Source organism: Eschrichtius robustus, chromosome 9 (assembly GCF_028021215.1).
Source record: "Eschrichtius robustus isolate mEscRob2 chromosome 9, mEscRob2.pri, whole genome shotgun sequence".
NCBI lineage: Eukaryota > Metazoa > Chordata > Mammalia > Artiodactyla > Eschrichtiidae > Eschrichtius > Eschrichtius robustus.
In genome coordinates, this window is record NC_090832.1 from 32,981,505 (window position 1) to 32,995,938 (window position 14,434).

Sequence of the window (14,434 nt, forward strand, 5' to 3'; positions counted from 1 at the left end):
ATAACAATGAAATGTCACAATTTTTCTTATGCACCTTAACTGTAAATTATACCTAGGTTTTATACTATGTTGCCTTTTATTATTTAACAAAAAAAGACAGCCATGATATGGCTAAAAACAGATATTTATTCATGATGATTTTAAGCTAATTTTAAAGTTTAATTAAGATAAGAGCACTGTATTTACCAAAGCTATAAAATTTATTATAGTTTCTTGTTATCCCTTGTAATTTATCTAGTGAAACACTCAAAAGCCACTTCCTGTGAAAGGAAAAGTATTTTGGAGGTACTTACTATATTCTGATTTTCAAATAATGACTTGGGAGCAGCCTGAGCTTTGCATGTCTTGAGATAAGTCTGCCAATTAAATTCTTCTTCTTTATACCCTAGGGTAAACACATATAAACACACAGTAAAATACCAAAATATTTCACACTTAGCTTTCCCTTCCTACTTTTATCTGTAACTCCAACATGCCAAAATCAAGCAATCAGGTGACTCTTTAAATAGATAGTATTAACTCATAATTTATATCTATGTATTTTTATACACAGGGTATTTATTTCCAACAAATTATATTATTTTTTTCAATTCTGAATGAATGGTAATGGATGAAAAGAAAAGGTGTAAGAAAGCAAACATATATTGTACTCAGATGGACTTCTTTTTATTACCAGACCATTTCTACCAGTATTTAGGTAGAATTCCTCAGCAGTGAGCTAGAGTAGTTGAGTTCTTTGTTTTTCCCTCACCCGTTCTACTCTGGGAGACTAACTTGTAGGAACAAGTGGGAAGCTGGAAAAAATGGTAATAACAACAGATAAAATCTTTCTGGCCTGTCACCACAAGAATGACAATTCAAGATTTATGAAGTAAGCATGTTGGCAAATTACAATAATGGAAATGTCCTAATTTTCACAATTTCATGTTTAATGCTGGTAAAGCCAACATTTTCTTCAAAAAGGAAACTGAGCATTTAATTTTATCTACTCATGTGCTCTCTTCTACTTCCATCAAAGTCCAGAGGCTGGTGTGAAAGGAACAGCTAATAATTCACCATATGTAACAGGCCAATTTATACAAAGGCTTACAGATTTTCTTTTTCATCCTTATCTTTTCTAGGTGCTTCTGTTTGATCCTTCAGTTATCTGAAAATACTATTCTGCCATTAATTTTTCACTTAAAACCAAAGGATAGCTTGTCCATTAAAACCCAATAACCCTGAGACAGGCCAAAAATATCAAACTAGTAACCTGGTTCTTTGACATCAAGCAAAAAATACTGAATGTAATATGAAAAGGAAGGAAATAAGAAATTATTAAACATATTAGGGATGAACTGAAAAAGATGGGATCTGTTATTCTTGGATGTTTTGTAAACATGAAACAGACAGAAGCATTGGCAGACTGTAATATAAAGAATTTAATAATAAAAGAGTAAGTGCTATTAGTCCAACCCCCAGCTAAACTGATTTTCAGTGTTATATTCTCCTTTCCAGTCTCCTAAATATTCAGATATGTAAGTTCAATGCATAATTTCTCAAGAAATTTTTTATTTACTGAAATGTCAGTAAATACACTTAGCTATGTAAACAGGTTAGAACTAACTTTTCAATCATATTTCAAGGATGTATTTGTGCGTGTGTTGTGTGTGTGCATGAAATAGAAATCTGTAGCTAAAACCTGTAGTCAAAATTAAGTATCAAGCAGATGTCACGTGAGATGCAAGTAAGTACATGGACATAGTTTATTCTCCTAAGTAGGATTCTATTTTTTAAATTTCTTTCACTTTATTTTATTTTGTTTTTAATTAATTAATTTATTTTTGGCTGTGTTGGGTCTTTGTTGCTGCGCATGGGCTTTCTCTCTGGTTGCGGCGAGCGGGGGCTACTCTTGGTTGCGGTGCGCGGGCTTCTCATTGCGGTGGCTTCTCTTGTTGCGGAGCACAGGCTCTATGTGCGTGGGCTTCAGTAGTTGTGGCTCGCGGGCTCTAGAGCGCAGGCTCAGTAGTTGTGGCGCATGGGCTCTAGAGCGCAGGCTCAGTAGTTGTGGCGCATGGGCTCTAGAGCGCAGGCTCAGTAGTTGTGGCGCATGGGCTCTAGAGCGCAGGCTCAGTAGTTGTGGCGCATGGGCTCTAGAGCGCAGGCTCAGTAGTTGTGGCGCATGGGCTTAGCTGCTCCGCGACATGTGGCATCTTCCCGGACCAGGGCTCGAACCCGTGTCCCCTGCATTGGCAGGCGGATTCTTAACCACTGCGCAAGCAGGGAAGCCCTAAATTTCTTTCACTTTAATAAACATTTTTCATCATTAACAATAAGCTTAAACTTGGGCCCACCTGAATAATCATAAAGTCTGAATTCTTAAAAATCTAAATTAAGATGTAAGAAAATAAGTGTTTCAGAATATAAAATGTGAAATTAAAAAGTGACAGTACCTTTTGGAGGATGGAGTTTGTGGCCAGTTTTCTCACACCACCCAACTGGGTGAATATCCAGAGCATCTGCATTTACCCAGAAGTCATAACAATCAGAATATCCATCAAAGTGCAGCTTTATCCGGTATCCACAAACCTGAAACAGGTAAAGGAGGTCGATTAAAGAACAAAACAAAACAAAAAACCCAGAATATTTCTGCACATGTACAAAAATAAATTAACATGGATGTCAAGTATGATATGGATTATGTTCACCAAAGCACCCTCGTTAACAGCCACAAAAACAAGTGAACAAATAGCAAAATCTAAAGGCGAGGGCTATTACATTGGGAAGAGCTGAGCTACAGTGTTCCGGCATCATCCTCAGTGCCGCCAGGAGCACATGGATCCTGGGTGACAATTCTCCCATGCAGACAAGTCCTCTGTTCATTCCCTACATTGTACAAGCACATGCTACCAAGGGGAGGTGGCAGCACGGGGTGCACAGCTCCTGCAGGGTGCCAGAGTGGGTGCCCTGCTGGGCACTGGCTCAGTGCTAGCTCTCTGTCCTTTATAAAGCTCCACACACAGCGATATCCAGCCAGACCACAGCTGGAACAGACACGGGGAGAAGTCAACTTATTCTCCTCTCCACTAGTAGCAGAGTGGGGAGAAAGAAAGAAGAGCCTCCCCGATTCATACTTAGATGAGACAGGCTCCCTGGAATCCAGTGAAAACTCACTCTGTGTAACACATGCCGAATGCTGATACCACATTATCTGCCTAAATTAGGGCCCCACTCGGGGAGGTTCTCAGTTAAAAAAAAAAAAAAAAGGTTATGTAGGTTTATGGGGCCTTCGCCGGGTCACGCTTGGCCTTGGGCTCTCAAGACAGTTCAGCCTCTCAGTCTCCTTCCCACTAGCACAGCAGATGTGTTCAAGTGGAACCACACGCCACACCAGACCTCTGACCACGCCAGGGCACCTGCCTTGCAGAAGTCTGAACAAGAAGCTTGAGATTGGAGTGCGGAGCCAGGGCAATGCACAATCCCAAAGTAATCAGGAAGCTGTACAGTTACTGCCATGAAGAGTTCTCTAGGGCATACTGTTAAAATTCAAGTGGCAGAACAAACTTACAGAGTGAGTCACAGTTTATGAGAAAAATTATATTCGTGTGAGTCCATGTATGTATTTTTGTATGTTTGTGTGGGTATATATATTATGTGTGTATACATATATACACATGCCCACACATACATACATAAATACATACATGGACTCACACACAAAAGTATATGTATTTAGACACACATTTATATACATACTTACACACATATATACGTAAATTCACAGTAAAAAAAAAAAAGTCTGGAAGGACAGATGCCAAATATTAACAATGATTTGTTTTGAGAAGTGGGAAAGAAGAGGCAAAAGGGAATGATGGATTTCTAAATATTTTATCTTATATATTAGTATTTAAAAAAATAGAAGGTATTAATGCTACATATATAAAAGTGAAAATAAGCTGACTCCCCCCAGAGAGATAAGAACACCCTGCAGAGCCGAGACTGGGGTCTCTGGAAGCACAATCATTCGAGAAGGGTAGGTGGCCGCTCCCCACCCATCCCATGCCAAGGAGGAGCTCAGGGGCTGCTTCTCTTATAAGCCTTGGAGCTAGGCAGGCCCACCCTGCCTTACACTCAGTTGTCTCTGGTCAGTGCCTAAGAAACAAGCCCCTTCAGTAATTTATCCCTTCAATCCTTCAGGGTCATACTGCTCTGAGCTTCTGCCCCATGCAGTCAACTTCCCACTACTCCCCCCATACTCTCTCTACTATATCTTACGCCCTCCGAAACCCTTCGGTAAACAACCTCCTCCATCCTCAACTTCCTTGCTCAAAGGCACGTCTGGTTCTTCCCTCTGACGCCTTCCCTCAAGCAGAGGCTACTCCTTCTCCTACTCTCCATCCCTCCGAGGCCCAAGCGTGGCCTACTGCCTCAGGCCACACCACGCTCCGGGCCTGCTCTCCACGCTGCTCCTCTGAGGCCTGTGCCACGTGGCTGTACCACTTCGCCCTTATCATCCTGCATACTACCTCCCAAACATCCCTCGTCACTCATCACACTAAGCACTGGCTCACTCTCTTCCTTTCCATCCTGAATAGCTCCACCAGGCACACGGATGACTCAGCCAATACCGCAGCTCTTGCTCCCTGCATTTCCTCTTCTCCCACGGATCTTGTCCCATCAGAAACGGCGCTGCCTTTCAACAATTAAATTCAAACATCCATTCAGTTTGCTAACCCAGTTTCTCCCGATACACTTCCTTCTGAATCTCAATGAAAACTCTGGCGTCTCACATTGATTCCTCTGCTTTTTCTCTAGCATCTTCCTTTCTCTGGAGCCTCCTTCCTTAGCAGTCACTTAAAATATTTTATCAACATTTTAAATTGTTGCCCTAAAATGTTGTCTGACAAAACTCCATCATCCCAAGTATCCACCCAGTCTGCACCTATACCTGGTCTAGGGACTGGTGCTAAGGGAAAAAGATGACACACAGTCAATCCTCATTATTCATGGTTTCCGTATTTGCAAATTCACCTTGATAAAATACATTTGTAACCCCAAAATAATATTTGTGGGGTCTGGGGACATGCGCATGCACAGAGTGTGAAAAATCTGACTCACCCATCATGCAAGTTTCCAGCTGAGGCTGAACAAGGCAAGATGCTCGGCCTTCGTGTGTCGTACCTCACCTAACAAGCAAGTGTCCTTTATGTTACCTACTTATTTAGTGCCACGTTTTTTCATGTTTTGTGCTTTTTGTTGTGATTTTGCTATTTAAAACCGCCCCTAAGCATAGTACTGAAGTGCTAGGTAGTGTTCCTAAGTACAAGAAGGCCGGCAAGTGCCTGACAGGGAAGATATGTGTTAACAGATAAGCTTCATCAGGCATGAGTTACAGCGCTGGTGGCCATGAGTTCAATGTTACGGAATCAACAATAGACAAACAGGTTGTCTTCAAACAGAAACATAAAACAAGGTTAGTGCTGATCGGCTGACGAGAATGTTGTGACCAGAGGCTCCCAGGAACCTAACCCTGTATTTCCCCTAAGCGCAATGGTTCAGTAGTATGTAAGGAATATAACTACCATAAATAACGCGAATCAAATGTACCTGTTTACCGCACTCTCCCTACTGCACAGCAATCCTTCTAGACGCGCCTGGCCGGTTCCCTCTCCCATTCTTCACAATGGCCTTTTAAAACCTCTTCCCTCTCCTTCAGCTACCAATCCCACCATCTCTATCGTCAATCTCAGCTGACGATTTACCTCCAGAAGCTGCCTCCAAACTGGCAAACCTGCCCACACCCACCACACCCACCCTCTCCTGCTCCCCCCTGCAGAACCCAAGGAGAGACTCCTCCTGCTGGAGAAGGCTTGGACCTCCTCATATACTCTGCATCCCATCTTCTCCCATCCCTTCTTTGTCAATTATCTGCTCTCTCTGAGCCTTCCCATCCTCTGCTCCCCAATGACTTCTTCAGAATTCAAGCATTCTCTAGCCAGTCTCTTCTCATTACAACAAAAAGGGAGGGATGAGGGAGAGAGCAAGAAAAAGTAAAGAAAAAACTATCTCTTAGGCTTAGACAAATTCTTGTACACTCTTGGTGAAAATCTAACAACTGATAAACTTTTTTGGAGCCCAAAATAGCAATATGCATCAAAATTTAAACATCCTTAACTTTCAACCTGGTAATTCTAGGGATGGCTCCTACAGACATACTCACTATGCAAAAAACAAAACAAAACAAATCAAAAAAAAAAGCAAACAAAAAAAACACCAAAATATATAGGATGCTCACAGAGGCACTGTTTGTAATAATGAGAAAGTGAAGACCACTCAATTGTTCATCAATGTGAGAACAATTAAATAAACTGCAGCAATTCAGTGAAATGGAATACTACTCACTGGTTAAAAATATCACATATGTATAATATATAAGATACAGTGTCACAAAAGCAAGTTGCATAATATTATGTATGATATCACTTACATGTAAAAAAGAGAAAAATATATTTATACATATTTTTACATGCAGAGAAAACATCTGGAAGGAACACCATGAACTCATAAGTGCCGTTATCTTTGGGATACAGAATGAGGAAAACAGAGGGTGGACACAGAACTTCTATTTTTTAATAATATATACTCTTACACTAGCTGACATTTCCAGGATGAGCAAACATTACTGTTATGATAAAAAAAAAAACTAGACAAACTAAAATAAATTTCCTTTAAAACCAAGAGTTGAAACACACACACACACACCCCTCCCTTAAAAAGTTTCCCTTGTCTTTTACAGCCAACTTCTCAAAAGCAGTCTAAACTTACTGAATGTTTTCATAAATCTCAACTGTTCTGAGAACTACATAAGCTAATACATGGAAAACACTCAGCTCAGCATCTGTCCCATGGTACATGCTGTGGAACGGTATGTTATTATTTATGGTGACTGTCATCATCCAGCTATCAGACGTGACTGTGTTGTGTAGGAGCCAAACCTCTTACAAATCCACTAAGTCACTGAAGGAAAACTATGATAAGTAAAACTAATACACACAATGGTCTTATTCTTTGAGGAAAATTTTAAAACATACATTCCCCTGACTCAAGGAAGAGAACAAGAAGGAGGCAAGCACATAAAGGAAAAAAAAAAAATTCTAAGAGCTCTCAGTAATATATTGGACTAAGATATACCTAATTGACCTGGACATCTTTTCCCGAAAAATTTCAAAGAGATACCTTGAAATACTGAAAGTAATATAAATATCCGTTGGTCTGTTCCTTATGTTAAGGAACGTGGTATGGTGAAGCCTATGGCGTCAGACGGACCAGGGGTCAAATCCTGGTTCTACTACTTTGAAGCTGTGTGGCCTTGTATACCTCATTTAACCTCTCTGAGCCTCAGCTCCTTCATCGATAGAATAGGGATGAAAAGGGGTTCTTGCAAAGATTAAATGAGGTAATGTTTACAAAACGCTAAGCACCGCACCTGGCATAAAGTAAGCACTCAACAAATGGCACCTTTTCACATTATTAAATCCCTATAATCACTATTTTGTTTTAAAAATAAAGATGAGGCAAAGCTTACCTCAGCCACAGTGAGAACGCAGTACACAGACTGATGCTCAGGGTCCACGCCTTCTAATTTCATGCCAACTTTAAACCCATTTTTGTTATATGGAAAAGATTGACACTAAAATGCAAAATGACAGCAGTTTTAGTGAGTGATCACCATTCTTAAATAAAGACTATATAACCAAATACATAAGCAACTCCCAAAAATCCAAAAGAAAAGGATCACTGGGTCATCTCATGGAAAAATGGACAAAGACGATAAACAGGTGACAGAAAAGGAAATTTAAATGTCTTACCGATTTAAAAAGATGATCAACCTCCCCCATAAGAGTCATACAAAGTAAAATTACGGTAAAATATACTTCACCTATCAGACCGATAAAGATCAAATAGTTTGGTTACAGTGCATTGGCAAGGCTCTAGGGAAAGAGACGCACACAGACATCGCTAATAGGGATATAAACTTGTACAACCTCTAGCAATCTCACGATATCCATAAAAAAGAACATTCTCTTGGACTCAGCAATTCTAATCCTGGGAAATTATCCAACAGAGATAGCCACATATGTGCTAAAGGAGAGGTGTACGAGGTTACTCACCAAAGCATTTACTTACCAAAAGACTCATGTATATATATTATACATTCCATATATACATATAGCATTTCATCTTATAGCTGTTCCATAATAATTTAAGGTGGTCCCTACTGACTGACACATATATGTGTGTCATACTCATGTAATATATATGACATACATATATGACATATATGTCAATCAATAGGGAGCAGCTTACATTATTATGGAACAAACATAAGATGGATATATACGATGCATCAGTATAAAAGACTGATGAAGGGGTCAGATGAACTGAGATGGAATAATCTCCAAACTAAGTTAGACAAAAAAGCAAAGTCCAAAACAGTATGTGACATATGTTATCATTTGGTTAAAGACAGGGAGGGGAGGATTGACATATGTTATCATTTGGTTAAAGACAGGGAGGGGAGGATTTGTGTCTATATATTGCTTATATGTACATACAATTTTCTTATTGCACCTTCATGTTTTAATCACATGAATGTATTACTGATTCAAGTAATTAGCTGTATTTAAGCTTTTCAAAAAAATTTGTAAAAAAGTCTATTTTGCAAAGGACCAAAGTTGCAGAAAATAATTATACAGAACAAGTCATATGCAATGACTATTACATATTAAATATTTTAATGTAGATGTAATCATCCCAACATTTACTATTCACCACTTTTTTAAAAAATTTTATTGAATACTCACCACTTCTTAAAAACTCTGTGTTCATACAAATATGACAAAGTATTGATAGCAGATTTATTACATACCATGATTAAATATAATTAAATCATTTAAACCAAGGGTCAGCAAACTACAGTCTAAGGGACAAATCCAGCCCACCACCTGTTTCTGTAAATAAAATTTTACTGGAATACAGCCATGTTCATTCATTTATATATTGTCTCTAGCTACTTTCATTACAAGAACAGAGTCGAGTTGTTACATCTGAGACCACATACCCCATAAAGCCTACGATATTTTCTATTGTCCTTTATGGAAAAAGTTTACTGACCCCTGGTCTGGCCTAGAGACAGCAGTTCCCACTCAGAACTACTTTTATTGATTCTAAATCACTTATGATAAAATATTTTTCTATAGTTATATAGTAACCCATCTTTCGATGTTTTGTTGTGATATTACGTAAACCACAGTAACTCATTTTTATTCTCCCAAAGACATGATGTTGACATGAAATTTTACGCCAGTTCTTCTTCATCTACTGGTTTTTCAGTAGTAGTAGAAACATCTCTTTTAAAATCAATGAGAGAAAGCCTGGTAAATATTGAGAAGAAAGAGCACGCGCGCGTGTGTGCGTGGGGTGTGGTCATGCACGTGGCACTGGGGAAGGTGTGCGTATAAATGCTAGCTGCCCTCGGAGGCACCCCTCCACATATGAAAAACAATATGTCTGAGAAATTATCCCAAGTCACATTTCCTAAACAGACAGTAGAAACGGCAGTACCAATTCCAGAGAAGCATTATGGACAATGTTTTTAGAAGGGCCTGTACCTCCTTGAACAGCTTTGCTGGCACTGCCACAGCTTTTTCCTCTTCCAGGTAGGACGCCCAGCACCAAGCTTTCTTTCCTTTAGGAGGCAAACCTGAAAAGCGAATGAGACTAAAATGATAGAATTCCCAAATCTAAGAAATCAGAGTGGTACACTATGAACTCTCACTTCCCTAACTATCCCCAGGCCTGGCTCTTCTCTTACTTTCATGGCTGGTATTTCTCCATCTCTTTTCCTGGCTCCTCTTCCAAAGAAATGAGAGCTAACAAGTGAACTGTGTGTATATCCAGGTGTGAGTGTAGAGAAAAGAAGCAGAAGAACTTAAGGTTAATGAAGAAGATGTAGTAGGAAGCCAAGAAAGAACAGTACCATGGAAGCTACAGCAAGTAACAGCTTCTTCTAGAAGCAGGATGCTCAAAATTTTTTTCCTAAGGAATCAAGAAGTTGAGGACTGAGAAAAGGTCAGTGCACTGAGTGGTCAGGGATGGACTGCTAATCTTTCTCCAAGATTAAAAAAAAAAGGGGGGGCGGGAAATCAAGGTGCCAAAGGCCAAATTGAAGTAGCAAAAGAATACATAAATGATAAACATATGGAGTCAGCTAATATCAATTTTATTTGGGATTAATTTGACAAAAAATGAAAATGAAAGAAACGGTATAACAGCTTGATGGGTATTAAAATTGGGGGAATGGTATTTTGGGGATGAGACTGCAACAGGCAATGATGAAGCCCATGAAGAGGAAAAAAAAATGGAACACCTAAGAGGGGGAAGTGACTGAAGGGACAAGGTCACAGAAGGGCCAGAGCCCTGAGAGTAGAAATGAAGGGGAAGGGAGAGTCAGGATAAAGACACTTTTGAGGCAGAGTGCAGAGTAACTGAGAATTTACTCCCTTTAATTTCGGTGGCATAAGATAGAAGGTCATCTCCCCCGAAATGTAAAAGTTAGGCTGTGTGCTTGACGCAGGTAGAAATACCTCAAACTCTTTTTGAGGAGTTAAGAGCTGAATGAGTGAGGAATGCAGCCAAACCCTGAAGAGAAGCACTGGGTTCAGGCCTCGATTTGCAGGGACAATGTGACTGGCAGGTCGGAACGGGACTGTTCAAAGTACAGCGACCTAACATGGAGGACCGGCCAGGCAGATGCGGCAGGTCCTTCCTTTGCATACAGCCTAGTGGGGCACACGGAGGCATCTATGGAGATGACCCAAGGTCCACGATGAGTAAGGCAGCGAGTTCATCCACCAAGTACTGAAGGGCAGGGCCTCATGAGAATAAAGGACTAGATTCCTCATGAGAATAAAGTGTTCCTTGAGGAACAAACAAAAAAAAAAGGTACCAGGTCAGGAGGTCATGGTTGAGAGGAAACTTTAAAAATCTATAACCTTAGGAAATGAATAAGAACAGAGGTTTTAGTCAAAGTGCATAAGTAAAAGATACCTACTGGATGGAAAAATAAATAATGGAAAATGGTCTCAAGTTTGCCCTGACACTACTCAAAAGCTGCTAATTTCCACTTTTCCCCCTTCTCTACTTCTTCTAAACTCTAATTTTTATTGACACAATTTAATCAAAGAAAACCCCCAAACGATCCTTTAACTGCCACAGTGTGCATTACAATTAAGACTAAAATGTCTACCTGCGTGAAATATTTTCAGCTTCATAAAGTTACAAATAAAACCTTCCTTTCATCAACTCACCCTGCTTTAATACAGCCGAATCACCTCGCCTTTTCCTTCGGGCTCTCTGCGAACCCCTCAGGATTCTTCCATCTTGTTTGTTCTCCTACAATAAGGAAGAAAAGTTGATGATTTTAAAAAGTTCATGAAATTGGCACCAATGAAAAGTTAGAGAGCTGTCGGAAAGCATTATTTTTTTGGGGACTCTTCTTCAATTTCACTTCATAACTTTTAAAAGAAAGTAAGAATATAGGTCACTTGAGAACTATGCTGCTTTTGGCCTGAGGTCCTTACAAAATAAGAGCATTTCCAAGAATTACACTCTGTTATAGTACAGATACAGCTCCCACCTCCTTGAAATACTTTCTTCTTTCAGCTCCTGGACCACTCTGTTCTGGTTTCCCTCGTACCTCACTGGCCTCTCTTTCTCAGTCCCTTTGCTGACATCTCCTGCAACCTAATCCCCTTCTCTTCTTTACCTAATCCTTCTTCCTAGGTTTTAAAGATCATCTGTCTGCCGAATATCCCTCATCCATATCTCTAGCCCTGACCTCTTCCCTGGCTCCACATTCATGTATCCAGATGCTTACTTGGGATCTTCGCTTGGATGTCTAATAAGAATCTCAAACTCACGAGGGCCAAAGGACACTAGATACTATACTCCACTCTGGCCTTCCCATTCTCAAGCAATGGCATGATTATCCAGTCAATAGTTCAAGCCAAAAAGCTAAGAGTTATCTCTGACTCTTCTCTTTCCCTCACACACCCTGACAACCCTACCTTTAGCATCTATCTCAAATCCACCGACTTCTATCTTAAACAGCCCTCTTATTCAGTCACTGCAATAAACTCCTAACTGGTTTCCCTGATTCTACTCTTGCTCTCACATGTCAAAGCAGAGTGATCATTTTAAAACATTAACCATATCAAAGTACTCCCCTGCCTTCAACTTTCCAATGGCTTCCTATCTTACTCAGAATAAAGTGAAAACCCATTACTCTGGTTTACCATAAAGCCCTGGACCACACAGAACTCTTCAGCCTCATCTTACTCCATTCTCCCCTAGCCCTCAAGGCTCAACTACCTTGTCTTCTTTATTTCCTTAAACAAAACATGCTACACACATTCTTACCTTACGGTCTTTTCCTTAGCAATTCCACTGCCCCACGGGGCTCCTCACTCCCAACTTTACATCAGGTTCCTTCTTATTATTCAGATCACATTGTCCAAGCCACCCTCCCTAGGAGGCCTCCCTGATAACCCAACTTAAAGCAGTCAGATCACCTTAATGCCCTATTGTAATTCTCAGCATAGCGCTCACCATAGGCTGATATTTCCCCGGTTTATTTTGTTAATTTTATGTCCCCTTAACAAGAATGTAATGTCCCTGAGAAAAGAAACCCTGTCTTCCTGCTGTCTTATTCATCCCTGCATTCCCAACTCCTAAAACAGTGACTAGCCAATAATCGTTGCTCAATATTGATCTTAAGGAAAATGCTTTGAGACCTCAAAGTTCTCTTTTCATATAGAGTTACTAGTAAATATTTTAGAGAGGGGATGTTTATGTTTTAATTAACATATTTTGAATTAGTTTTAGCTAAATATACCTGACATTTATCTGCCATTTTATACCTACTCACACAGTTTTATGAGATCTGTCTGCAATTTACCAAAATGGGATTGGCATTTTGCTGTCAAGAGGAATCTAAAATTCGTTTGCGAAACTGAAGGTTCTCCTATTGCCTCTCTCACTGCAGTGATAAATTCCAGAACATCCTACTTCTTCACCCTGAGGAAGGGGTACTACTATTCATAACTCCCATCTTGAGATGAGGACAGTGACACAGAGAGGGCAGGTGGGTAACCTCCTGATGGTAAAACAAGGTCACGGAACCAACATCTGAACTCAGGTAACTGGCTCCAGAGCCAGTGCCTTGGACCACGGTGCTACCCACGAAGGAGCAGCCCTGTGGGTACTAACCAGCTCGTCGTCTCGCTCTTCCTCCTCCTTGGAGTCGGCTTTCAGAGATAACTTTGGCTTTTTCTTCCGACTGCACTTAGGATCTTCCTCTTCATTGTCTTCTCCCACGTCCCTTTCTTCCTTCTGATCTCGGCTGAATTTATAAACCCAAAAGAGTGGCAGGAGACAATACCCATCAAATATCTGCATGTTGATTAGCAACACAAAAATCATTAAAAAAAAATATTTAACCACCGGGAGAATGGTGTACATATTAGAATGGTGTACATATCATAGATAAGAGACACTTCAAACCACCATCATATATAACACTGTCAAGATAGAAAGTGGAAATTAGCTTACGTATTAATTTATACAATTATTATAATTATGTAATTAATGATATAATTTTAAAAGGGCATCAGCACTACAGGTGTAACAGGTTCTAACAAGTTTAAAATTATGTCTTCCACAGCTGCCATCCATACTAATAAAAGAATCGATTATTTAGAGATAGTCTAGCCTTCAGGGGCAATTTTAAAGCAAGGATCTAGCAATTATTAAGAATGCCAAGTCCAACTGAAAAAGGCCAAGTGTAACTTTGTAAAACATCAGGTGGCTAACAAAAACAGACAATTCTCCAGCCTGTTCTGATTAAAACACATGGGAAACTCCACTCAAACATAAATGCCAAGTCATTTATTTGTAGTATACAAGTATGTACAGGAAATACACCTTGTTGGTGATCAGCTGACCTCGTCAGACAGTTCCCAATGGCAGTCACACCACCGTCAGTCACAGCTGACGGCCCTGACTCGGAATCCTCAGTCCATCCTGAGATCAGCAGTAACACAACTACCACACTACTCACTATGGCCATTCAGCGGATTCTCAGTCAGGGGAAGCTTCAGTCCATTTGTGGAGTTTTAGCTGAATTACCTAAGACCTCCCAAAATATAAACAAAAGTGTGTTTCCACAAACATGAGTGTCATTAAAATGTGTATGTAGCCCAAAGAAATCTAAATACTCTTGGCTGGGGAGCAATCAAATTAATGTAAACAAAAGGCTAAAGAAAGAGGCAGAGGTTGTATTGCAGCTAGGACGTGAACAGCACAACTCAGTTCAGACATGACCAAAGACACCAGC

General features: G+C 40.1%; 1 protein-coding gene across 5 annotated transcripts in view; it reads right to left on the minus strand.

The window, feature by feature from the left end:
* L3MBTL3 (L3MBTL histone methyl-lysine binding protein 3) overlaps nucleotides 1-14,434 on the minus strand; it is a 120,045-nt gene that overhangs the window by 73,343 nt on the left and 32,268 nt on the right. For all 5 annotated transcript variants that reach the window (XM_068550768.1, XM_068550766.1, XM_068550767.1 and 2 more), the window contains 6 exons: nucleotides 13,309-13,441; nucleotides 11,349-11,433; nucleotides 9,651-9,742; nucleotides 7,565-7,669; nucleotides 2,433-2,568; nucleotides 294-385 (listed from right to left, as the gene is read on the minus strand). In XM_068550768.1, the coding sequence (XP_068406869.1) occupies nucleotides 294-385; nucleotides 2,433-2,568; nucleotides 7,565-7,669; nucleotides 9,651-9,742; nucleotides 11,349-11,433; nucleotides 13,309-13,441 (643 nt within the window). The remainder of the gene's footprint in view (nucleotides 1-293; nucleotides 386-2,432; nucleotides 2,569-7,564; nucleotides 7,670-9,650; nucleotides 9,743-11,348; nucleotides 11,434-13,308; nucleotides 13,442-14,434) is intronic.